Source organism: Ursus maritimus, unplaced genomic scaffold (assembly GCF_017311325.1).
Source record: "Ursus maritimus isolate PB19 unplaced genomic scaffold, ASM1731132v1 scaffold_1, whole genome shotgun sequence".
Lineage (NCBI taxonomy): Eukaryota > Metazoa > Chordata > Mammalia > Carnivora > Ursidae > Ursus > Ursus maritimus.
This window is the reverse complement of record NW_024423343.1, coordinates 63,781,203-63,808,683: the sequence shown is the minus strand read 5'-3', so window position 1 is coordinate 63,808,683 and position 27,481 is coordinate 63,781,203. Positions and strand designations below refer to the sequence as shown.

General features: G+C 36.8%; 1 protein-coding gene across 8 annotated transcripts in view; it reads right to left on the bottom strand.

The window, feature by feature from the left end:
* LOC103659521 (sodium channel protein type 1 subunit alpha) overlaps positions 1-26,080 on the bottom strand; it is a 74,260-nt gene extending 48,180 nt beyond the window's left edge. For 3 of the 8 annotated variants that reach the window (XM_008687048.1, XM_008687049.1, XM_008687051.1), the window contains exons 1-10: positions 25,817-26,080; positions 15,075-15,193; positions 12,872-12,961; positions 11,131-11,259; positions 9,146-9,237; positions 7,978-8,247; positions 4,543-4,606; positions 3,706-3,847; positions 2,851-3,057; positions 1,101-1,385 (exon numbers count right to left, since the gene is read on the bottom strand). In XM_008687048.1, the coding sequence (XP_008685270.1) occupies positions 1,101-1,385; positions 2,851-3,057; positions 3,706-3,847; positions 4,543-4,606; positions 7,978-8,247; positions 9,146-9,237; positions 11,131-11,259; positions 12,872-12,961; positions 15,075-15,193; positions 25,817-26,080 (1,662 nt within the window). Of the gene's footprint in view, positions 1-1,100; positions 1,386-2,850; positions 3,058-3,705; positions 3,848-4,542; positions 4,607-7,433; positions 7,447-7,977; positions 8,248-9,145; positions 9,238-11,130; positions 11,260-12,871; positions 12,962-15,074; positions 15,194-25,816 lie in introns of all 8 variants that reach the window. The other 5 variants (XM_008687050.1, XM_040644312.1, XM_008687053.1 and 2 more) reach the window with 2 other exon arrangements.
* Positions 26,081-27,481: the final 1,401 nt, after the last annotated feature.

Genomic DNA, 27,481 nt, shown 5'->3' with positions numbered 1-27,481 from the left:
TTTTAATTTTGCAAGATTAAGTTGAAGGAGATTTCAGTATTCATAAGAGAATGTGCTTCATTCCTTTTGATTAACACTCTCGTTTTATGTGCTCAGATTAAGTTGGTTTTATAAGAGAAGATTTCTAGGCCTTGAGGTTATGAATGGGGAGATAGATCACAACTTAAAGATACCGAAAAACAAAACCCCGAATCACCATTTTTCAAGTTCAAAAGGAAACGTCCTTAGCACATACTATGGACGCCATAAAGGATTCAATAAACATTGGCAGCATGATTCACAAGGACACATTTGTTCTTACTGCTCTTTCCTTTCAAAGAATTCCAACACTTTTCTCAAATTGTTTTAGGCCATCTTTCTAAAATCACTTTACATCCATTATTACTGCTGTTTCATCTGTAAGGCACAGACTTCCGAAATTCAGAGTAGTGTGCTTTTTTTTTTTTTTTAAGATTATTTATTTATTTATTTATGTGACAGAGAGACAGCCAGCGAGAGAGGGAACACAGCAGGGGGAGTGGGAGAGGAAGAAGCAGGCTCCCAGCGGGGGAGCCCGATGTGGGGCTCGATCCCACAACGCCGGGACCACGCCCCGAGCCGAAGGCAGACGCCTTTAACGACTGCGCCACCCAGGCGCCCCAGAGTAGTGTGCTTTTTGATAATGCATCTCACACCTGAGATTTTCAGAAGCATGTATGGTTTATAAAGAAGTTAAGGGGGAAAAAAACCAACATAAAGAAGTTATTGATCAGCCAGCCCCCATATCCACGTTTTTGGCTGGTTTTTGTTTTCATTAAAGAGGCTGAGGAGCAGAAAGAATAAACGTCATTAGTTTTAAAAGGTATCAGCAGATAGTATCAGGATGAGAATCCAGGTCTTCTGACTTTCAACCCAGTGTGACCCCAACTACAGAAAGCCACAGACTTACATACATGCGGAGTAAAGTTTTCTCATAGCTATGTGAAGAAAGGATAGGTTTAAATGTAATAAACACAGCAGTCAATTCAGTTGATGACAATTTGTAAATCTGATTTACTTCTCCCCCTCTCTTCAGTGTTCTGACTTTCACCCACGCATCCTTTAACGCCACGGTGCCTTACCTGGTGTGGGGAGGAGTACCTCTTTTCATACGTCAACCGATTCCCTTCTATGGAGAAGCGAAACCCTTTCCTCCTGATGCTGTCTTCAGATTCAGATTTATGGAATTCATCCTCATCTTTCTCTTCCCCACCAGACTGCTCTTTCTGTTTTCTTTTCTTTCTCCGGTTTCTTCTTTCCTTAGCACTCTTGGAACTCAACTTGGACACTTCAGATGAGCTGTCGGAGAGCCCCCCAGTGGCACTGGGTTCTCTGGAATGCTCTGAGGCCGTTACAGCTGCTGCCTGCTACATTAAGGAGAAATTGTTTTAGTATGGCATTAGAGAAGATTTTATCTTTTTAAGCTCAAGTATTTGCATGACATTTAAAAAATACATTTAGCTGACTCAAGCTGGTCATCCATAGAAGAAGCTCTGCAGGTATAAATGGGATTTCCCCCCCTTTCTATGGAATGAAGGCTTTCAGGGTTAATGTGATTTTATCTGTGCCGACACTTATTGTGTCTATATTACACTGCAAAGTCCACATATTCAAAAGGGTCCATCAGGCATCAACAAGAACATAAACCTGTATTACTTTTGGGGATTTGAATCACTCCAAAAATTGGTATTTAATTAGCACTGTCTTCTTTTCTCTGAGAAAGAAACTGCGGCATGGAAGAAAAGCTAATGACTTAATCGAGGTCATATTCCAAGGTAGGAGGAATGAAATGAAAAGCTGAAGTCCTCTCCCCAGACACTAAAGCTTGGCTGCCAAAATATGATCCACCAAATTTATGGACGGTGATAAAACCCGTTCCTTGCCCCTTCATAATCCTACAGACTGGAGAAATGGCAGTCAACAGTTTCTACTAAGCAAGACCAGACATTCCTTTCTCCAAATACCATCCCGGCTTCTTTAGCTCAGTACTGGTTCTTGCTGGACATGCGGGCATGGAATGAAAACAATGCTTTTGATCATAGCTTGTACTGGTATTCAGTTGGCACTTTTTGATTATTACCATTGTTCTCAGAGTACCCTCAATACAGGGACTCTGGCCAATACCTTAATATTCCCCAAGCAACTTTATTCTAAAGGAAAGACACTGAGTTTGTATGCTAAACAGAAAGCCCAAGGGAAGATGGAAGTGATAAGACAGGCATTTAATTGTACTATATCAACACCTCACTATAAGAACAAGCAATTTGTAGTCACCTGATCTCCCTAAAATTGGTGACTTTCATATGCCTGCTGACTACTGCTTTATCACAGAACATTACTTCATCACTTCCTTATTTACTCTATCAGAAAGGCAAGTAAGCAACCATACTAAAAGCCAAAATATTTTTGGTTAAAGAAAAGAATAGACTATCTTTTAAGAGCCAGATGAACATCTTTTTATATGATAACCAGTACTTTATTTCTAAGAAAAGATGGCTTCTTAGGGTTTTCTCCTAATGCCAGTATATCCATTCAGTAAGTTTTTCATTTGAGAAGATTCAAAATCACATTTCCCCTTTAGTTATAAAAATCTTAAAACATTAAAAAGGCATGAGAGAGTTCCACTGTGGCCAATATTGCAGACATCTTAGGAAAATTAAACTAGATAATCTACAGATGATCAATATGTAGAAACCATTACGAATCCGCTTCTATTAAGTAGAGTCAAACAATTATCTGTCTTTCACATTCTCTCTGGTATTTTTGTAACAACCAACATAATAAAAAATAATTGTACCGTGAGACAGGACATATTTGACGTGGTGAATTTACCTGAGCTGCTTCCTGTTGCTTTTTAAGCTGTTCGAGCATCTGCTGAAATTCAGCCTCTTTCTGTTCTGCCTCTTCCAAGGTGGCCTGGTTCTGTTCCTCATAGGCCATGGCCACCACAGCCAGGATCAAGTTTATCAGGTAGAACGAGCCCAGGAAAATGACCAGCACAAAAAAGATCATGTATGTTTTCCCAGCAGCACGTAGTGTCTGAAAATAAGAACATTAAAATTATCGTTTCAATGTCATTTCACTAACTAGTGGCTTCAACTTTCAACTTACTTGTGTGTCATGTAGGACTCTGACATAAAGGATAATTATGGTGGTCACACCCCCTTCTACCTCCTTGACTGCTTCTTTAACCTCTTCCTCTTTCTTTTTCCCTAACTCATGCATTCACATTCTGATCTCTAGGAGGGAATTCTTGGACTCACCAAGAATAAAACGGAATCAAATCAAATACCATCAAGATCCCATCAAAGAGCTGAGCCTGTGATAAAAGTCAAGGAAGACATCAAAGTTCTCTATGTCTGCTTATTGATTTTCATCACCTGTCACCTGAGTCATTTGAGGGGGCAGACAGGGTGGAGGGGGAAGATGCCCCTTGTATTTCTGAAGACCTGTGTCTAGAAAGGGTGGAAAATAGGTTTTGAGCCAAAGGGAAATGAGAGAGAAATGCTAGCCCTGTTATCACTATGCTTACTATGCGTTATAATCAATAGGATACAGGACCTCAAATCTCCTAAATTCAAGTTCTGTTCCTTCTGCTATATTATGCTGTGACTTGGATTTCCTAACGAAGATAGTTTTCTTATATGCTTCTACGTAAATGTGGTATGTATCTCTTCAGGTTCTCACCAGTTGATACAGATTTTCCCAGAAGTCCTGAGTCATCAGTCGAAACAAAGACAAAAAGGCCCAACTGAAGGTATCAAAGCTTGTATAACCATAATTAGGATTTCTACCAGCTTTCACACACACATATCCTTCTGGACATTGACTATAAAAGGGACAAAAGAAAGTATTACAAGAAGTTCTGACTTTTTATTCTGATAGCATGCTATACTTACAAAATTGTCTAACCAGGAAAATTGGCTATTTCAAGGGATAGCAGTTATCTCAAGGGATAGAAGCATGATATATTTCCCAGCTTTTGACACAACATAGTTTTACTAGCCTCTTGATATCATCATTAAAATATTGCTTAGCATTTTTAATAATATTTTACAAAACTGTTTTCTGTTGATAATTAGCATTTTAGCATACTCTAGTTCATTTCCCCTCTAAGGTTGTCTTCTAGCTCACATATACTATTCTTTTTTTTTTTTTTTTTTTTAAGATTTTATTTATTTATTTGACAGAGAGAGAGACAGCTAGCGAGAGAGGGAACACAAGCAGGGAGAGTGGGAGAGGAAGAAGCAGGCTCATAGCGGAGGAGCCTGATGTGGGGCTCGATCCCATAACACCGGGATCACGCCCTGAGCCGAAGGCAGACGCTTAACCGCTGTGCCACCCAGGCGCCCCTCACATATACTATTCTAAGGGACACAGCAAAAGTATCATTCCTTGTTTTATGAAACATAAAAGCTTGCCTAATCTTTAAATAATCCCTCACCTTAGAAGTAACCTTAATTATAGCAAATAAGTATTAATAAAATAGACATATCCACAAGCACACACAAATCATTGGCTTACCCTGCATCAGAACTATTTCCACACAGTAGGGCATCCAAAACACCCTCCAGAAAGTAATGATATCCTGGTGAGAAAAAAGAAAGTCAATGATGAGCATTTTGCATCACATTGCAAAATGAAAGCAAGATCAGGCGCAACTTTTAGGATTCAGTGTAATTCAAAATACATTACATAATTTGTTCAAAGACACATGTATTTGCCACTTCTCCCTCTAAACACTAGATGTGATATTAAAGGGATTGGATACTTAATAGTAGAAAGCATTTGTTCTTTGTGAATGTAAAATCAGTGGTAATCACAGGTGCTAGCAGAGAAATTGAAAAGGTATCATATTTTTTCCACTACTCTTGTGAAAAATAAAAATTTCATTTTATAAAAATAGATAAGCATGACAGAGATTCCTTTTTTTTTTTCAAAAAGACCACACATTTCAAAATAAAAAGATTGTATCTTTTCTTTCTTCTGTATATTCAAACACTATTTATAAATGTTAAACAGTTAATTATAATTCACATTCTACCGACTTCCAGAATATATAAGAGGCAGCTTATAGCAAAAGATGCACAAACCATGTCAACTAGTAAAAGAAACAAAATAAAATATGTTAAATAGTAAATCTAAAATAATTACTAGAGATTAATATTATATTATCTCAAAGCTTTCTTTCTCTGACAAATTCCTTAGAGTGTTTTAATATCAAGTGTCGCTTCTTCTATGCATTGTTCCTTGATATTCTCTACTTCCTACCACTAAAGAATGGCAAAATTAAGAACTCCTCTCACTGTGTTACCAGTAATATGTAGCTACTTCCATTATTATTATACTCATTGTCCTATACTGTAATTATTTGTTTACAAATATTGTTACTCCTTGAAAGAAAGTCTGATCATTAATTATTTCCATATTACTATTGTTGGGGCCCAGCAGCCTTTCAATAAAGTTTATTGAATAAATACGTAAAATGATGACAAAAAGAGAAATGTATTGAATTAAATCATCATTTTAAAAATTTGAATAAGCTTGACAGTGTTACATTAGTTTCAGGTGTACAACGTAGTGATTCCACAAGTTTACACATTATGCTATGTTCACAAGCGTAGCTACCTTCTGTCCTGACACATAGCTATTGCCGTATCACTGACTATATTCCTAATGCTGCGCCTTTTATTCCCATGACTTATTCACTCCATAACTGGAAGCCTGCATCTCCCACTCCCCTTCACCCATTTTGGCCAACCTCCCACCCCTCTAGCAACCATCAGTTTATTCTCTGTATTTATAGGTCCGAATCTGCTTTTTGTTTATTTATTCATTTGTTATTGTATTTTTTTTTAGGTTTCACTTATGAATGAAATCAGATGGTATTTGTCTTCCTCTGTCTGACTCACTTCACTAGGTATAATATCCTCTAATTCCACTATTGAGTATTTACCCAAAGAAAATGAAAACACTAATTTGAAAAGATATATGCACCCCTATGTTTATTGCAGCATTATTTGTAATAGCGAAGATATTGGAAGCAACCTAACTGTCCATCAATAGATGAACGGATAAGGAAGATGTGGTGTATACACACACTCACACACTCACTCACTCACTCACTCAAGAAATATTACACAGCTATAAAAAAGGACGAGATCATGCCATTTAAATAATCAAGTTGGTTTTTTTTTAAAGATTTTATTTATTTATTTGTTGGGGTGAGGGGGAGAGAGAGAGAGAGTGCACAATCAGGGGAGCAAAAGGCAGAAAGAGATGCAGGCTCCCCTCTGAGCAGGAGCCCAATGCAGGGCTCAATCACAGGACCCTGGGATCATGACCTGAGCCAAAGACAGACACTTAACTGACTGAGCCACACAGGCATACCTATAATCAAGTTTTAAGAAGAAAAATTTTGGATTTTATAAAAAGAAATATTTTCTAGATATTAAACTTTCAGAGAAATTTATTCTACGCATAGCTCTATAGAGGATACAAAAACACAGAGTGGGAAATACTTCCATTGCTAATGTATTTACTTCTTTGAACGTAGACAAGAAAATTTAGATAGTATTTCTTAACTTTTAATTAAAATGAAGTGAAGTGAAAGGAATATGATAGTTTCTGGATAAATTTTTGATATCAGGTATTTATAAATGAAGTTTTATCCATTAAAGTCAATGATCTAGAAGCTTAATCTGAAGAAAATACAACTTCCAGTCATAGAGTTTATCTTTAATTTTAATAAATTTAATTTTCTATTACTTTCAAAGACAAACCATTTTACTTATATTTGCATTTGATTAAAATAGTCTTTTCAACAGACGGAGTATTGTTAGGCAAAATGATAAGTAAAAATTTATAGAGCTGAAAACGCCTCAGATATTTAAGATTTCTTTTACTTTGATTATAAGAGAAACAGAGTCCAGCACATTTTCACTAGATAGAATATACCCTACGTGACATCCTCATGGTCAGTTCCTTGATTTTAGATGAAGAGAGAAAAAAATAACAGATTTCAGGGAGTTGGTGACAACAGTAGACTTACTGGCATCATATGAAGTGAGTAAGGGACATTTCATGTACTGCTTTGACATGTATTTTTCTTAATCTAGAGATTTGCAACTGTTTGCAAATTATTTGTTGGCATATCACTAACGTCATGAAAGAGTTAATCTGTATCACCCAAGGTGTTTTCTAGATCTCCAACTATAAAAAGACACTGATTAGGTTTTTTTTATTATGCTATCATGACTTTAAGAATTATCCAACTACCAGTTATTTTTTATGACTAATCCTACTTGTTCCACACAACCAGTCACTAAGATTTTTTCTTTGATTTTTTCCCTAAGTATTACTCATCACCTTAAAAATAATAAAGATACAAGCCCATCTAAAGACTCCCTTTAGACGTCTAAAGATTTCCTTTCCCCATGAATTATGTTCTTTTTTTTTTTTTTTTTTTGACAGAGAGAAAGACAGCCAGCGAGAGAGGGAACACAAATAGGGGGAGTGGGAGAGGAAACAGCAGGCTCCCAGCAGAGGAGCCTGATGTGGGGCTGGATCCCAGGACCCTGGGATCACGCCCTGAGCCAAAGGCAGATGCTTAACAACTGAGCCACCCAGGTGCCTGCCCCCCTCAATGTATTATGTTCTGTTTCCTCTTTTGAAACATTGCCACTGGTAAATACTAAAACTAAATAAAAGATAAAATTTTACTTATTTTCTTTGCAGCTGAATTTTTCAACCTCCCACATAATGATACCACAGAAAATGGCATTTAGGAGTCAAAATTAGAACCGTTATCAATAAAATAATTAAGTGTATATGCAAACCATTGATATGGTGATTAAGAGGTCACAACCTATTATGCAATCATTTTAAGAAAATTTTCCATGCCTTGGTGGAAGGCAAATCAACAATGAAAAAATAAATCTACTTAACAAAAATTCTTACTTGTATCTTGAATGTATGATTTCCAGTCAAACTCAAAGCGAGTTTCATTGACAAGCGTGCCATTGTAATTCATAGTTACATTCCTTTCTATACTGTGTTCCTCCAGAGAGGCATTGGTGGGAGGCCATTGTACACATTTATTCCGCAGGTTGCCCATGAACAGCTGCAGCCCAATCAGTGCAAACACGCTCAGGCAGAACACAGTCAGGATCATGACATCAGAGAGTTTCTTCACTGACTGGATCAGGGCCCCCACAATGGTCTTCAGGCCTTAAAGAAAGAAGGCTATGACTATGAAGACTTAGAAGGTCAGAAATAACAAAAGCCTTACACGATTTTCTTGAAAACATCAATTCCATGCATAAGTCTGAAAATAATTGTAATGCCAGTGGAAAAGCAACACTTCATGGTAGGCTAGAGTGTTAAGGAGATAAGCTCTGGAAACATAATGATCCAAATAATGAAATGAAGATCATATCCCATTATGTTGAGAGAACATAATGGGTGGTGCATGGTCTTCATGAAGCCTGTATTAAGAAAAGGCTCTTGTATTTCTCCTTTTTGCTAATGAAACCCACCCCATACTTTCATTAGTGTCAGTTGTCAGTTTTATAGCAAATTACCTGAGTACCATATTTTTAAATGCTTATTTATAAGTAGGAAAGGTTTTGCTGTAATTCTGGAGGTGGTTTGGGGTATAACTACACTTTAAGATAATAAATCCTCTATGCAAACTCATGCTATTCTTCATTATCTTATTTCCTTTCTTTTAAAGCAGTATTGGGATTTACATTGTATATACATTATCGTCAATACCTACAATGAACAAGAAATTACAAATTGGTACATTCAGTAGGAACCAAATCCTTGGTACAACTAACATGGAGAAAAAGAAAACAAAACATGACATCTCTAAGTACAAATCACACACAGACTGCATATTTCAGTATCTCATGAAAATCACTATTAAACTCCTAGGCTGATAAAAAGTAGAAAAACATAAAAACTTACGTCCATATAAGAATTATTTCCTGTAAAGCATTTGATTTTGATTATGATTTTGATTACAGTATTATGGTTCCTGATTTTCTGTAATGCTGCCAAGCAAAGAAACTGTCACTGTGAAAAAACATCATGGGTCAGCCCCAGTGTTTAACCCCACTCTCACCTGGAATGACTGAAATTGTTTTCAGTGCTCGGAGAACTCTGAATGTTCTTAGTGCTGAGACATTGCCCAGGTCCACAAACTCTGTCACGTATCTGTAATAGGGAGTTCACACACAACACAATAACAGGATACAAAGAAAGAGCTGTAGGTACAAGGAGCCTTATGCTTCACACCAATCACTCCTTACCTGGAATTACAGAAATAGTTTTCAAAGCTCTCAAGACTCTGAAAGTTTGAAGAGCTGAAAAATTGCCTAGGCTTACAAATTCTTTTACATACCTGTAGAATTAAATCAGAGTTATTCAAGATTTAAGCAGGATTTATATTATTTGCTTGGACCTTTTATAAAGACCTTCTTGGTGATTCTAAATGATAGTTTTGTTTTCTTAACCTACATAATTTAAGGCTCTTTATAGATGTAAACTTCATAAAGTATATAATCGTGTTGTTATTTTGGCAAGCAATATAATTAACATCATGTGTAACTAAGGAGAACTGAGTAAATAGAAAATAATTCTTGGCTATAGTTTCAGGGTTTCAGTTAGAAAAAAAAAAGGTATGAAATCATCCAAGAGAAATTTAGGCAGAAAAAGGCAGATTGCCTTACTATCTGTACATGAAAAGGTTTTTCTAGTGCAACTCCTAAGTGAAAGTTAGGCAAGGTAAGAACAAGATTTTTTGAGGGCCCAATGGTGCCCCTGCTATTACTGTTACTTAAAAGTCTCAAGAAACAGTTGTTCCAATATGCTTTCTTTTGAACTGTGGCCAGAAGGAATGGGAAGAATTGGCTTATCCTAGTTATGGAATTAAGATGAGACAGGCAGCATTTGGAGACCTGAGTATGTCAGCCCTACTTCTCCTCCTATCTACCCCATTATGCCTATAAGAGGCCAAAAAAATCAGCTCCCGAAGGAACGGTGAGACCAGGTGGACATGGACCACCTTCCTTCACACTAATTTCACCTACTCCTGAACAGCCTTCGATTACTTTTCTGAGTCTCTTCTTCCTTGGGGATATTTACCACTAGAAAAAATTAAAGGGGGTGGATAGAGAAATTGTGTATATTACTGAGTGTATCCAGATGGGAGATGAAGATAAGAAGGTTTATGTTGAGGGTAAAGAACGATATGAAGACAATCATAAAGGGAAAGAAAAGAGGAAGAAAGAAATGGGATCAGGTGAGGAATAGGAGAAGACAGAGAATGTGTCTGCTCTTAAGTCTTAAAAATCAATTTGCCGATGAAATAATAATTTATTATATTAGATACATAATATATTAAGTACCTTATTTTTTCCTATTAGTTTTATCTGTCAGAATGTTTTGATGCTCATAGATGCTTATATTCCATTATTCTACCAAACTAATAAAAGAAGACAGAGAGAGGGGTGTCTGGGTGGCTCAGTCGATGAAGCATCCAACTCTTGATTTCAGCTCAGGTCATGATCCCAGGGTTGTGAGGTAGAGCCCCGAGCTAGGCTCCATGCTCAGTGTGGAGTCCACTTGCCCCTCCCCCTCCCTCTGCTTGCACACACTCCCTCTCAAATAAATAAATAAACAAATAAAATCTTAAAAAGAAAAGAAGACAGAATACATAATATAGGTAAGGTCAATGAAAGTTTGTGCAGCCAGCAGCTGTTTGTGGCTATAATTTTTAAAAGTCATTTTCACAGATGTATTATGCATACACCTGTGCTTTCATATTCTGTGCATGTGGGAGGGTGTGCGTGTGTGTGTTGAACAAGTGGCAGGTATGAAGTTTGCTGACATGCTTGTTACACACGGAAATTGCAACTTCAACCCCCTGCAGCGGTTGTATGCGGAAGTGAACTGCCACTTTGACCAGTTGCGCTAAATAAAATCAGCTTAAATGTCTAAATCATACCAAGGTGCTTTTCAATTAAAGCAAGCTTAGTCTTTAAAAACAGAAGCACTCATAGAAAGCCAAACCACATTCTATCTTACAGTTTCAAAAAAGGCACTTACGCAAATGTAATGACAGTGAAGTCGAGCCAGTTCCATGGGTCCCGAAGGAAAGTAAAGTCTTCTAAACAGAAGCCCCTTGCAATAATTTTTATAAGTGATTCAAAAGTATATATTCCTGTGAAGGTGTACCTGGAGGCGAGTATCCAAAAAGAATTGATAAAGCAATAATTTTCTTTTAGAGCATATCAGTTTCTTATCACTCTGTCATTGGGATAGAGGAATATTAAAAGAGGAATCGAAGCAGGTTGATGTTATTTTCATGGAAATAAAACATACCCTTACATTTAAATTCATTCCCCAAGATATGAAGAGTTGTTTTTAAAGTGTCCTACAGGCAGAAGAAGAAATACATGCTATATAAAATCTATGTACCTACTGTCTGAAATATCTTGGTATTGACATAAATGAATAGAACCTCTTGAAAATTACCCAGTACATTCACATGATGGAGTGGCCAGCCAATAATATTGCAGAAGCATAAAATGATTTTCCTTTAGAAAGTAAAAAGCTAATTTCGATCATGTTTTGTGAACGAGAGAACACTGACATGTTAGTAAGACTTGTGTTTTTCTTTCTACAAGATAAGACGGTTAACAAACTAACTTGGAAAAAGTATTTTGTTAACATCAAAATAGAATAATTTTAGGGTCATAAGAGGTGAAAATTTAATTTAGATTAAAATGTTGGGATAAATTCAGAAATTTAGATGTTTCCTAAGTTTTGACCTTCCATTCAGAATTTGGAGAATAAAGTCACAGAAACCAGGGGGACTGAAGGTGGATGGGCCTCACATGTTAACCTCAATACTTTGGGTATTCTTTGTATGTAAATTTTATTATTTCCTGTAGGATCTCTGTTTCTTTCTGATTGGCTCCAACTTGGAAGTGTCCAGGGAGGGAAGGGGCTCTTGGGAATCCTTGTGGTTGCTGTTTTCAGGGTCAGCAGCCACAGAGCAAGAGTGGTTACAACCTGAGCAGGGCGAGCAGCCCCAGTAGCACGTAACACAAATCCAGCCTCTGCCCTCAGAGGTATCCCAGAACAGAGCCATCAGTGGAGTCAGTAATGCTTCTAGTTTCCAAAAACACTACTGTTACTTTGGCTTCAGTTAGTTTAGCCCTCAGTTTATTGAATTTTCAAGTTGTAAAGTCCCAAATTTGGGGATTTTTTTTTCAGTGACTTTTTGGATGACAACACTTGAAACTGACATAGGCCTGACATGAAGTGGATGTGCCTGATGGAAATGAAAACTTGAAGAGGCCCAATATTGTATTCTGATGGCCTGTGTAACAGCCCCTGATAAACTCTGAACTCACTAACTTCATCTGGAATTTAACAGGAACCAAGATCTACCATACTGGTTCATTTCTGCAGGTGCTTTCATCACATTTGCTTTGGCCGCTATAGACCCTAAAGAAAAAATGGTAAGTGTCCAAGGATGATGGGATTCTAATCACCATCAAATATAGGTGAAGGACAGATATTAGATCTAAAGCCAGCAGGCCTGAGGGCCAATACCATTTGTCTTCCTGCTTTGTACTTTTGCTCAGAAATGGCTTTAAGAAAAATACTCTTCAGTTTTGTATGGAAGGTACATAGTTTCAAAATCCTAAATATATAGATATAGATATCCAGGTATACAGGTCTATATATCTATACAGTTATATCTACACACACACACATACACACACACACACACACATTTGCTCACAGAGTAGGTGGTTTAAATATAAGTTGAACTTACTCTACATTCTTTGTCCAGTCGGGAGGGTTACTCATTGTCATAAACACACAGTTTGTCAAAATAGTGCACATAATTAGCATGCTGAATAATGTAGGTAATTGTTAAGGAATACACAAAAGAAAACCCAAATCCATGTATTATATTATATAAAACTAACATTGAAAACTCAAACTGGAATTTAGCTAGGACACAGCAACTGATACAGTGTGGGCCATTATCTAATTTCTTTAAATTTCGGTTTTGTCATCTGTAAAATGTGGGCAATAATATCCCCATCACAGAGCAGTTGTGTAGATTGAGATAATTATGAGAAAGCTTTACGTAAGTATAAAATGCTGCTTTTGATACTATTATTGAATCAATATATTTACCTCCCGGAGAACTTTAGTGGGAAAACTGTGCAATCCGGAGTGGCACAGAACGTGAGCAGAGAAAACTGATTCGAACTAATTTGAATTTGAACTCATTCAGGTGACTAAAATAGTAAATTGTGAGGAAGGTACATGCATGCAATATTGTAATTTCTTAAACACATGTTATAGAATAAGTTTAATACACTAAAAAAATACGTAGTCAAAGTATAGCCTGGTGCTGAGTGTGGGGTTGCTCTATTTTCACTGAGTTTGTTCAAGTGCAGCCATACTGAGTATGAGTAAAAGTGGAAATTCCAGAAGGCCAGGACTCAAAGTGACATGAATGTAATTAAAATTCAACATGAAAGTAATCTTGGGCAAGTCACTCAGCCACTCTTGCCACAGAATCTTATGTCTCCACCGACTTTTCTACAACGCAGCTAATCAGGTATAGACCTGGTCAGTTTGAGGTGCAGAAGACGTGAGTTAAAATGGGTAAGGTCCGTTGCACAGGCCTACATATTAGTAGATAGGATCCAAGTGTGAGCTCAAACAAACGACTAAACAGAATTCTGGAGCTAGTCTAACCACTGTATTTCAGAAATTAGAGAAATAAGACCTAAGCTCTAGAGAAATTAGATAACTTGGCTGAGGAGTAGAACACAAGTTTCCTGCTTTCATATCCAATATTCTTTCCACTACAGTTGACTGCCAAAACAAAAATTTTCCGTAAGTGAAAAAGGAAGTTTTCATCAAATGACCACATGATGGCAGTAGGAGTACAAACTAGGATAAGGTAACCTCCACAAATGTAAAAATCTTGAATGTAGAATTTTTATGTTTTGAATCTTTTAATATTAATAATATCATATTTATATCAGTAAGGACTCTCTTGCTATCAGGTCAAAAATAGAATGGCCTTTTCAGATTTAGAATCCTTTTTTTAAAAAAATCAGGTAGTACGTGTTTATGAAAATTACAACATTTTCATATTTATTAACACCAAAGTCATCAAATGAGACATAATCAGAAATAAAGTTTTTTTTTGCCAATGAACATGAATAGATGAATTTAGTTGGAGTCCATTTTTAACACCAATGGAAACCTCAAAGTCAAATCCCTAAAGACCGTTTGGAAATATAATCTTCAGCTTCTTTCTTTAACTTCCGAAGTCTTTACCGAGCAATCAGTTTTCCATGACACAGTCATAATTCAATGACTTAAATTTGAAATTCAGCCAGTATTCCAGTATTTCCTCATGGATTTCATTAGGAAAGTCCAAGAATTAACTAAGTATTGGCCAAAACCTCCTGACATTCTCCCATAGAAAATATACTTAAAGGTTTATTCTAAGGTACACTAAAATGCTTTATATAATAGATATGTCTGAACTTGGCTCTGGAAATAGATTTGTCTGTTATTATATCATTATTCACCGCAAATTCTAGATCATGACAACCTTTGTGCCAAGATGGTAAGGATAAATATGGCTACTTTACACTAGATTTGTAAGACTCAATACATTAGAGTATTTTTAGGAAGATATATATAAAATATATATAAATATATAAAATGTTACAGACTGACATGTAATTTACATTTGAAAGATATATATTATATATGTAATATAATATATTATAATATATAATATTAAAGACTTCGTAAGATTCAGTGGCATCCATGTGACTAATAAACTGTAAGAATAAGACTTATATGACAAAAGAAGACACAAAAACGAGAGTGATAAAAGCCATAGAATATGGACATTTCCCAAGCCAATTTTATATTTAGCTAGAAAGCACTTATAGATTACACACAAATAGTTAATATTGATCACTTGAAAAGGATATGAATGTACCAAAATCTTAATAGCTATTTTCCTAAGAGGATTGAAGGGAGTTAAAATGTACAGGGCAGAGGTGGCACTGAACCGGAAGATGGCCTTCCCTTTATTCAATACTATAAAAGTCTGTAAGATAGGAACACAACATAGAAGTATAAAAGTATAAACCATTTCAACTCTATTGCCTACTTCTGTTATTTGTCATAATGAATTATTCCAATGTTGCAACTTGCAATGTGTGCCATGCAGACCAGGGGTCCCTGGATCTCTTAACTCAGAGGACATCCAATGGTGTCCCCTACCTTTTACCTGATACTTACCTGCAATTTTATCATACATAAGGTATTTGGCCAAGAGAATTTATTTATTGTCTTAACATTTTAAACATCTGAGTTAAAAGAGAGTCTTAAATGGGTGCATATTTCATTTCATTCTAAGACTCTTCAGACACTACATTCCTTTTATAGTCATTTCAGCTTTCCCAATTCAAACACTTGAAAATTAGTCCTGTAGAATGCAAAATCATTCACTAGAACTAATACTTTTTTTGAAATTATTTTTAACCCCTTATTCTTTAAAATAAATATCATCATCCCTCCATGGGCAATAGGAAATAAAAACAGCCACCCTCAAACCCGTTCTTGAGTTAGATGGACAAAATCCAAGAATTGATTTTTGGAAGCCAAGCTCCCTGGAGAGTATCTGTTGACCAGGAGTGCTAAATTCTGTATTGGGATTTCTGAGTTAGCTGACACACTGAATTCTAATCCTAATTGACTGCTCATCTCATGTAGTGCCTTTTTTAGCAGAGTGAAAGCTCACAGCCCCCGAACCATGAATGTGATTGGAATCACATTCCAAGCATTAGATATATTTAAGATCAATTAGCCATGTGCAGACAAAAATATAAAAAAATTAAGTAGCAACATACAATAACATAAATAACGTATAATGAAGGATTCTGACTCTGTGTTTCTTAAGGCATTTACTAATAATCATGTAACGTAAAATTTACCATCTTAACTGATTCTAAATGTATAGTTTAGCATGGACTTTTTAAAAGAATGTATTGGATGGCTTATTATAGTGAAGTACCTTAGCACCTTTTAAATCTAATTAGTTCAGTAAAAATTTCATTATCACAACTCCTCAGGATAATATTTACTGCACGAAGTCACTTCAATACCAAAGAAAAAGTTCAAGATTGGTGGTAGAGGAGAAAGGCTGAGAAATAGCATCAAGCTCTTTACAGCCCATGGCTGCAGAAAATTCATGAAATCATTTTAATGAGTGAATAATTATGTGCCTCAGAACAAATTTCAAAACAGCGTTTCGACTGAATCAGAAATGAGATTCTATATATGAAATATCACTTTAAGGATACATTTGTATGAGCATAACTTGGTCATACATTAGATGGTGGTCAGGTTTGTCACTTACCCCTTCATATATAGTCATCAAACTCAAGTAACATTTATTGAGCTCCTATTTGATAAGCTGTTAATATGTATGAGCATGGCAAACACCTGGAAAGTATCATGGAAGTGGTTTAGGTCCAAATATTAATTTAATTAAACTTCAGTGCAAAAGATAGATATGAACTGTTCAGCACAAATATTTGCAAAGCTCTGTGCTACAGTTTACAGGGAAAACAAAGATAGACATGACCCCAAGAAGTTTATATACTAGTAAATGTTCAACCATGTCAGCCAGCAGAAGAAAATCTAGAAGGATAAGTGAAGGTTTACCTAGATCAGAGCTGGCCAATAGAAATATTATGTGAATTACAAATCTGAGCCCATATGTGATTTTAAATATTCCGAGAGCCATATTTTTAAAAAAGTAAAGATCCAAGTGAAATTATTTTAGTAATATTTTCTATGACCTACTATATTCATTATATTATCATTTCATGGAATCAATATTAAAAATTATTGAGATATTTTACATCTTTTTTTTCACATCAATTCTAAGTCTTCGAAGTCTGGATTCCCCACATGTAAAGTACCGTAGCCACAATTGGCTCATGTCTATTGCATTTGGCAACACAGTCCTAGACGAACACATGCATGGCTTTGCTAGTTCCGACTCTCTTCGGCAAGGTACAAGCAATTCTGATTTTCAAGGCAAAACAAGAAAAACAGGCAAACACCTCTGCTACTCAACAGTCTGACAATCTGGAGAGCAACATTAGGAAAATAGACGTAGGATTTAGTTGAACTTGTAGTTATTGAAAGTGCAAAGTCTGGAGTCAGATATCTGGCTCAAAGCTGACCCCACAGCCCGCCAGCAGGGCAAGCCTAGACCAGTTACCTCAGCTTCCTGCCGCTCGTTTGTCTCTTTTGGAAAATTACATATTCTTAGCTCATAAAGTTGTTGTGATTGCAGTTCAGTAGAGATTCTGATGCAGAGTATTATGTACTTCTAGTAAATCCCTCAGGTGATTCTTCAACAGCAAGGCTGTGAACCTATGTCTGTTAATGGGCACTATTTAAAGTTGCCCAAATTGTTAATGATTATGTTGTACACATGCATTAAAATCCTTCCCCTTAACCTAGCTGCACAGTCAATAAGGAAACAATGATGTTAGGCTAGTTTGGTAGAAATCGCTATTTATGAATCTGTGCTTGTTACTACCGAGTGATTTTGTCTCTGAGTTTTTAGAAGTGATTTGTTTATAAATTCCTTTTTTCCAAGGTGGCATTGAATTTAACAAGCCATAGTTTTCCAGTCTCTTTTTCTAAAGATGTCCACTATTTTAATTTTTCTTTCGATCTAGGGGCCATGTTCTTTACACTAAATAGTTTTAGTTTAAGGCCCAATTTTGTATTTATCTAAACATTATCAAAAATTACCAGAATAACAGGACTGCCTCTAAATGTATTGCATTTGTCTGCTCTTAAAGTAAATATACTGGCAAAAGTAACAGAGGAAGGCTAGCAATGATTATGAACAACAGAAAATACAGAATACACTCGTGGTTGATTAAATTGGGGAATGAACCACAAGAGACTATGGACTCTGGGAAACAAACAGGGCTTCAGAGGGGAGGGGGTGGGGGAATGGGATAGGCCAGTGATGGGTATTTAGGAGGGCACGTATTGCAAGGTGCACTGGGTGTTATACGCAACTAATGAATCATGGAACTTTACATCAAAAACTAGGGATGTACTGTATGGTGACTAACATAATAAAATAAATAAATAAATAAATAAATAAATAAATAAATTTGTGCTTTAGCCTCAAAATTTAAAACAAGCAATTTTCAACTTGTACTTACACTATGCTCCAAGAATATATTTGGAAATCAATTGTTTGTACTGAATATATTTTCCCACAGAAAGCATATACATACACATACATATACACATAAACATATATATTTACATACCACTCAAAAGCCTATCTAACTCTTAGTGAAAAGGAATTCTGTATTAATGGTACTGTGAAACCTTATCACCATGGAAAAGAACTTGTGACTCTGCAAATGGCCAAAGAATTGCAAGTTGGGCTGTCAGGTGCACCTTTCCCCTTGAAGTTGCCCTGGCATGTGAATAAGGGACATTCCCTGGCTCCATCTTCTGCCAGGAGAGGAAACAACATTTTCCCGGTTCTCAGCTGCTGGTTGGAGAAGAGATTTAGAAGGGAGGGGTTGAATGAGAGCCACATGGCAGGAGGAGAGATGTTTCAGAAGTTTTGAATGTAAAGAACATCATAGAAAGTTAAGAGATTTCATCAGTACTTACTTCTGGGAACATTGCTCATCTGGGCCAACTCCATGGCATCTAATACTTTTTTTTTCCCCTGTGGGCATTCTAAAGGGTCTTACCTACTTCCATGCCTATTTTGTGATAATCTGTGGATTCAGGCCAACATTTCCCACCTTTTCTGGCTCACTGAGAAATGGAAATCTTTCTCACAGCTTCACCACCTGATGACTGAAAGGGGCATGCAATATCTTTTTTTTTTTTTTCCTGGTCTTATTCTATTTTTCCCTTTAGGCTAGGGATAAGCGGCCCAAAGAACAGCCCGTGGCACTTGCCTGCCTGTGGCGCACCCACGCTTAAGTATCTGGCCTTCCCTAATTACACACGTGGTCTTCAAGCCAGGGATCACTAGCCAAAATGCCCACAGAGGCGAGGTGGTGGGAGGTCCCTATCAATTTTTTGGTATGCAAACCAGTGAAGCTAGATCTGATATTATAAGAGAAACCCTAAATATGCAGATCCTATGTGTGTGCGTGTATGCATGAGTGTGTGTGTGTGTGTGTGTGTGTGTGTTTTCTCTTGATTTATAGATCTTGGAAACTAATTCAAAATAAACAATATTGCCTGGGGCGCCTGGGTGGCTCAGTCGTTAAGCGTCTGCCTTTGGCTCAGGGCGTGATACCAGCGTTCTGGGATGGAGCCCCACGTCAGGCTCTTCTGCTGGGAGCCTGCTTCTTCCTCTCCCACTCCCCCTGCTTCTGTTCCCTCTCTCGCTGGCTGTCTCTCTCTCTGTCAAATAAATAAAATAAATCTTAAAAAAAAAAAAATATTGCCTGAGTCAAACCAGATGTGTCTGTGGGCTCAATACCTCACAGTCAGTTTTTTTAAAAAAAATCTCTGCGTTAAGCTCATGCAAAAGACAATTTGTACCCAGGGAGGAGTCTGTAGAGTTGCTTGTCCCTAGGCTTTAGCTGGGTGTCATGGTGGGGGTGGGCCAGTGCGGAGACAACCCTATCAGAGGTGCCCCGCTGGGCTCTTAGCCGGGTTACAGCTGCCCCTGCCTCCACTCAGAGCGGAGACACTCTAACCACAGGTGCAAATGCAGTCTGGCTGTCAACTATTTCCCAGCCTGTGTCTTCAGCCTATATGGTGGGTGTGGTACATTATTAGATGCTCAGTTCACTGACTGAAGAGGACCGGTTTGAGGTCCCGTTTTACTGCAGACTTGCTGCGTCAAAATTTTGAGCAGATTATTCCCTGTTGATTTCTACATCTGAAAAGAAAAGATGTGAACCACCTTAATGAATTCTAAAGTGCCATAAAGATACGAGAATGAAAAGGTTAGAAGTGTGTGTTTGTCTGGTTCTCAAACACATACACATACTAACACTTGCGTATTTGAAAGCAGGACCAATTTTCACATTGCAACTTTACTGCTCCATCTTTCCTCCCAAATTTCATATTCAGAAAACAATGCTATCTGGTACTTGAGCACCTCCAAAATAGATTCAGATCCCATCCATTATTCTCTGTCTTCATTGTCAAAAATCTAGACCAAGCGTCCATAAAGACTCCCAGCTTGATCATTAAAAATATAAAATGGACCACGTCACTCCCCTAACCTAAGTCCCACTGAGAATTCATTTTGCCCTTAAACTTCAAACTCTTTAATAATGCACTTCAAAGCACCTTTATCTAGCCCTGACCCACCTCCCCAACCACATCTGATTCTCTTCCTACTTATTATAGGCCGGCTATATCGTATGTCCGCTTGTAGGCTATTCCCTTTCCCTGGAAGACTTCTCTCTCCTCTCCTTGCTATCCTTCAGATCCCAAATTAAATGCATTACTTTATAGAGGCACATAATTTAAATTTGCTGAATCTCTCCTCCTTGGAAAAAAAAAAGTGTTTATCATCCTATTAGAATCTGTTGGGAAATGTAATTGTCTAATTATTTTAGAAGTTGATATAAACCTACTGAGTCTTAAAGATTTTTGTTTTTACAAAGATAGGGCATGCCCCTGATGAGAGAAATAGGGAAGCAACAAGTCGGGTTTGGGAAATATTACCAACCTAGGAGATGGGTGAGCTTGCAAGATGGTGTGATTAGAGGGGCAGGAAAAGCAGCAATAGGCTTATTTATTTTCTACTATTGACATTTCTTTTCCACCGGCATTATCAGTGCAAAGACTGCACACCCGAAGTAGCATGGCAATGGGCCCCAGACGCTGACAGATCTGTTTTAAATCTAGTGTCTGTTACTTAATAGCTTTGTGATCTTAGGCAAATTACTTCACCTCAGTTTCATTATTTTAAAATAAAGGCAAGAGTTATCTTGGAAGGACATGAGGATTAAAGAGGAACTGTAAATATCCTGATATGTAGTGCATTGAGGACAAATTATAACATTTGCCTGCCCATGTGGCATTAATCTGGTCAATGAGCCCATCACATAGCTAATTAATTAATTAGCTTGTTTGGTTTCAAAAATGAGTTTCTTTTAGATTTTTGTCACTCTAAATTGAAGAGTTTCTTCCTAATATAGCAGGTACTTAATAAATGCTAACCATTATTTTACTACCATCATCATCATCTGGGATTGTTTCTGAGCCAGAGATGGGGAGGTGACAAAGAAGAAAGGGGCATTAGGAAAAAATAGTGGATGAAGAGGAGAAAGATTTGGAAGTCAGCTATAGTGCCTTGAGTGGAAGGGAGAGCCTGGGGGACTGCTAGTTCTAGAGGAGCTAATGATATGCCAAAAAAAAAAAAAAAGTTACAAATTGGGGACTGTTCATAAGACAATTTATGGAATTATAAGGTTTTATTTACCATCTACTTTTCTGATTTTCTGTTAGATTACTTTTGCAAGAAAAACTCCCTAATCCCAATTAAAAACAAAACAAACAACTCTCTCTACCCAATATAACAATTTAAAATTCCTGTAGCAATAACAGACCAGGCATGAATTTGAAATCACAAATTCATATGACTCTTCATGCAGCTCCAATAAAGAGGCCGTATGCATCTTTTTTAGAAGAGCTGATAAAAAGGGAGAATAAGTTGTTCATAAATGGCCCGCGACACAATCAAGGAAAGAATACATTTTTAACTGGATACGTTTCTATATTCCATGATTAACATCCATTTTCACTACAGATCTAAAATACCTCATTCTATTTCCAGGACACTGTCACAAAGGATATTTTCTTCCATGGTACTAATGAGTCATCTGTAATTTTAAGAAGAACATGGGAAGAAAGAAATTTTCTGTAATAAAGAGTAGGTGAAGAATTTGAACGTATAGCCAAATGGTACAAAATTATCCCAAGCTTTGAAAAAAAAGAATGTGAAGAAAAAAATAAGGGGAAATAAAGGTGTGCTCAGAAGCTAAATGTGACTTGCCACATAGCTGCAGTAAATAAACAAACAAAAGGAACCCAGCCTGGAATCATGTTTCGAAGAGCGCTGGACCACGGGTAACATGATATGGAAAATTCCATGATCGTATTCTGATAGCACTGTTATTTCATTTTTTGGTTCTTACCGTGGCCTGCTGACAGCTTAAAACCTCTGAGGGTCTGGAAATGCTTCACGCATCAGGAATGTTCATGAGATGATTGCTACTATCTCTTCAGTTGTTACTACAATATCACTGACCAGGGATTAAACTACTTTAACAATTTTAGTAGAACTCTCGAACATTATATAACTTGCACATTTTAAACTAGGGCAAAGAAGATAAAAATATGTGGGCATATGCCATCTGAAAATACACCCTCAGCAATGACAGTTCCATAAGCTCACTGACATTGTCTTCTTAGAAGATCATAGAGGGCTCTAGTGTGGTTTGCGTTGTTTCTAGTCCTAACACATAAATTTCTTATACAGATACCACTGTACTTTAAAATATAACATAAAGAATAGATTCTGCAATCATTTTTATAGTAGTCTTGCTTTGTTTATTCTATATATTAATAAGAAAGAAACTAAAGACTTTGTCTATAGATATAAATGGCACATTAATTGTCATACTTGACTTAAAACTTAGGGAAGTAAGTCACTGGCCTGCCTATATTTGTATATTCCAACTCACTCAGGCCATAAAATCCACATCCCCAATATCAGGAATAGTGGGATCTTCAGTGACATTTCCACCATTAGAAGCTTTGTGTATGCGAGGGGAACCGTGTGTGTCAGCTGCCGTTTTAATGAAGATCACCCTGCTGAGCTCAGATATCCAAGTCGGACAATAAGATTGGTTACCAAATATCAAAAGAAATACTCACTATTTTTTAAAAAGCTATTAATTTTCTAAGCATTCCAACTTTAATCAGAGCAAACTAATCTAGAATTTGAGGCTACTCCTCAAAACTGAAATAATCCAATTATAGAAAGAAAATTTGAGACTAGAAACCAGTGTAATGGCAACTAGAGAAAGTCTTCACATGAAAATGCTAAAGAAGGAAATTTTAAACACGTTGCATAGTCGTGTGTCCTAAGCATGCAATGTTACTTTCCAAGCATTTCAGGGCTGCGGAGTTTCATTTGTATTGCTGTTGAACGGCTTACATTTGGAGACTTGGGTGATGTCAGGCCAGTGTTAAGGCAATGGAGAGCCTTACCTTGGGGAAAACTCCTTCCTGATAACAGTATTTCTCTTATCAGGTTGTCCTGCTTGCACAGTGTGATTTGTTCCAAAATGCCAAAATGTCTTTCCTTCCTCATACAATGTGCGTTTGGAGATAAGGATAGATGATGTTAGAGGCAAGTTTGAATGTGAACCTAACCAAGTCTGTAAGGGTTACTTCAGCACAAGAATCTGGCTGACTGATTCCTTCAGAGCTGGTCTTTCATCCTCAGTTTGAAGACCTTTCTTTGAACTATTTGAAAGGGTTTGCATAATTTTCTTTTCCAGCTGCCTTCATATCCTTTGTTATATATCATTTGTATTAATCCAATCAAGGGGTATTTTGTTTGGGGACACTCCCTCAAGACAACAACTGTTACCAGTCTGAAAACTCTTTAATTTAAAGGAAAGATTGATTGGATAATCTGGTTTCCACATAAAGAATTGCTGCCCTTGTCAACATGTATTAGTTTGGTCTTTCTCAAAGTATTCGTTTACTGTTTTACAAATAAGGACACAGTGTATGAGCTGCGATGCTAGATTTAAGCCCTGTTTGATGAAGGGGTAGAAACTGGGTAGCTGTAATAATTTTTAGGTTGTGATTACTACCAGAAAGGGGGGACATGGATGTTGGGGGTAGCAAAAGCCCTGCTGAGGACAGAGCCCCCTTACCCATGATAACAGCACCTCTAAACAGGCTAAAAAAATAAAGAAACAAACTCTACGGTGTGAATGAATGTCTGTCTGGAAACACATCAGAGTCATTACTTCAAGAATGAAGCAATTTCAAATAAGTTAAAATGTTTGTAAAATTGAATAATCTGCATTGTTGCTTTCCTTATACAGATAAACCCCTCATCATTTCCTTAATTTGGGTTTTAGCTTTTCAGATAATATATCAAATTAATTTTCAAAGGAGTGACTGAACGATAAAGTGCAACTTATAATTTAAATGGTAGTTATGAAATGGATAAACTCTTACCTGCTAGGATTTAACATTATGTTAAAAAGCAAAGTAAATAAAAGATAATGAAATCTATAGAAAACAGTTCTTTATCTCTTTCTTTACTGTATAATGTGCAGACTGGTTTTTAAAAAGGGAAAGTAAGTCCTGAAATTGGTTATATCCTGAAAAATTAAAAAAAAAAATCTGAACATAGTGAGATTTTTACTTCTGAAACTACGGTAGTCAATAAAGAAGCAATTTGCAAAACTGTCTCAAATCCACATATTAAAATCACCAAACTTATACGTTTAATAAGGACTAACTTGATACAGAACTGTGCCAGCAACCAAGAGAGTCCCTAAAAGTTTTGGGGTATTTTAAGGCTCGTGTCCAACTAAAAAATTTTATTTACTCAGTTACAATATTTTTGCCCCATTCTTCTACCAAGAGTTCACAAAGTGAAAAAGATAATAAAATGTTACAAATTAACTAGTCATAAATTTAATCTAAAATCAATACGATACATTTTTTTTTTCAGTTTTATCTTTTTATCTTTTATCCTTCTTGGTTTGGTGAAGTCATGGTCATAATGAAAGACTGGATGCTTAATACAAAGTATTCATTTCAAGCATGGATACAGAAAATACAGGCATTTAAATACTGTTTTAAAAGTTCCTCAGAATACTATATTTTTGTTAATTCTTACCAATATCAATATACTTTCACCAAAAAAAATATTTTTTGAAATAAAAATATTTTAAGCAAAATTTTATTTTATTTATTAATAATATTGAGAAAAATGGCAGAATAGATCTCATTATTTAAATTTTGATTTAACACCTCGTGATACAGCAATTCAGTTGTTTGTTTCATAGTTCAGCTGATTGATATACTGAGTTTTAATGGCTGTTACCACTAAACATAATACTTCCCAGAGATACATGGATCCAAATGGAAAAAGTACATTATTATTTGCTCTGAAGAATTTTTAAAACTGTAGTTTGTATAGGAATGTTCTTTTCTAAGGAGGAAAAAGTTTCTGCAGGAAATTGATTTATTATATATAACATGATCTGGAAATTGAAACCCTTGTGGCATCAAATTTTGTTCCATGAGAAATTAATACTAATATTTTTGAAATCTTTATCACTTTTGATAGTTTCAGGATTTTCAAGTGCAGAAAACACATAATAAAATTGTAGAGTACATACAATCTCTGGGGAGAATGTTTCAATTCGTTAAATTAGCTGCCTGCCTACATCATACATTTATTTTTAGGTATCTGTTGTGGTGCATTTCGGACAGCTCCATCTGTTATGATATAACCAATTTATTTCTCGCGGATGCATATGCATAAAACACACACAAATCTGGACTTTCTGCTAATTTGGCACATGTTGGTGCTACAACAGTCCAAGGTATGCAGTAGGCAATTAGCAGTAAAATACGCCTGATAAAAAACACTCACTTTCTTGTTGATATAGTACGGGTCCAGGTCCTCCAGCGGCTCTGACACCATCTCTGGAGGGATGTCTCCATAAATAAAGGGAAGGTTCTTCCCAGCTTCCAAGTCACTATTTGGCTTTGGGCCATTTTCGTCATCATCTTTCTTGTCTGGTTTGGGATTCTTAGCCTTTTCTTCTGCAATGCGTCTTTCAATAGCCGCAAGAGATTCTCTGGTGAAGAAGTTGAAGCTGTCAGGTCCTGGTGGTACAAGCACTGTTTGCTCCATCTTGTCATCCTGCACATTTTAATTACCATCTACTCTGCATATGAAAGCCCTAAAAAAAAGAAAAAAAAAGGATGCAGATATTCTAAGGAGATTAAGAGAAAATTTTAATGTCTAAACTCTGGTCATGAAATAGGAACTAGAGGATTGCATTTTTATTTCTAATTAAATTGAAATGCAATTATGAAATACAAATTTTTTTGTAGTAAGACCATGGAACACTAGATCTACCCTTTTAATCAATTTTTAAGTGTACAAGACAGTATTGTTAGCTACCGGCACAAAGATGTACAGCAGATGTCTTGTACTTATTCATCTGGCATAACGGAAACTTTATACCCACTGCATATCAATTCTCCCTTCCCCCTCCCAACCCCCACAACCACCGTTCTACTTTTCTGCCTCATTGGCTTTGGCTTACCAGATATGTTTTCTATCTCAGGTTTTGTTAAGTGTCCCATGTTTATTAATTCTTGTGCTTTGCCGACACAGGAACTGTGCCATAACTTAAGAAAGTGATTCAACTATAGCCTTAATTAAAGTACATTAGGCTAAACACCATCATGTCCCTAATGGGCTGTTCACTCTGTGAGCCACCCAGCTGAGGATGTATCCGCAGAGAGGCAATGAGAGCTTACCAACGGCATGGAGTAGAAAGGGAGTTGTTTCTGAGAGGATATAAAATCCAACCCCTAAGTCCTGACAGGTGGCTCCTGGCCAAGCCGATCAAAACAGTTTGCTTTAGCCAGCCTTAATAACCAAAGAGTCCCTACTGACTGACTCACAGACCTGAGTCTTGATCTAATCTCAGATGGAGACAGCTAGAACTGTGCCCTGCTCACGTCATTAGCCATGCCAGGGTTGGCTTACCTGGACACGCACAGAGACAGTTCAGTGTTGGACAAATGCCGTTTATGTGACTAGGAATGAGAAAAAGACTAAGCTGGAAAGAAATTCCTAGATTGGGCCTCAGGTGGGAGAAGACAACAGAATTCTCCTATTTCAGGAAAAAGTGATCGGAAAGAAGGCAGGGTGCCATAGCTCAACAAGAGCGGAAGTGTTTGCTTCCCTAAAGCAATAAGGCTGTTCTTGCTGATTCTATAGTCCTGGAGTGCTAAACATACGATGCGGACCTGAGGCAAAACTCTCAACTCCATACAGCAGAGTCAGATCTGATCTGACGCCAGGAGCCAAATCCCAAGTGTATTGTTTCAAGGTATATTTAATATGAGCTCAAATTTCACAGATATTATGGAGCCAAAACTTCTCAGAGCCTAAGCTCCTGCTTGGCCATGAGTTTTATCTGGAAAGCGTGTTAACTCATTAAGGTCAACAAGCTATGAAGCAGTCAATTGCAGCTTTGCTGGATAGAAACTGTGATAACAACACTGCAGCCACGACTGT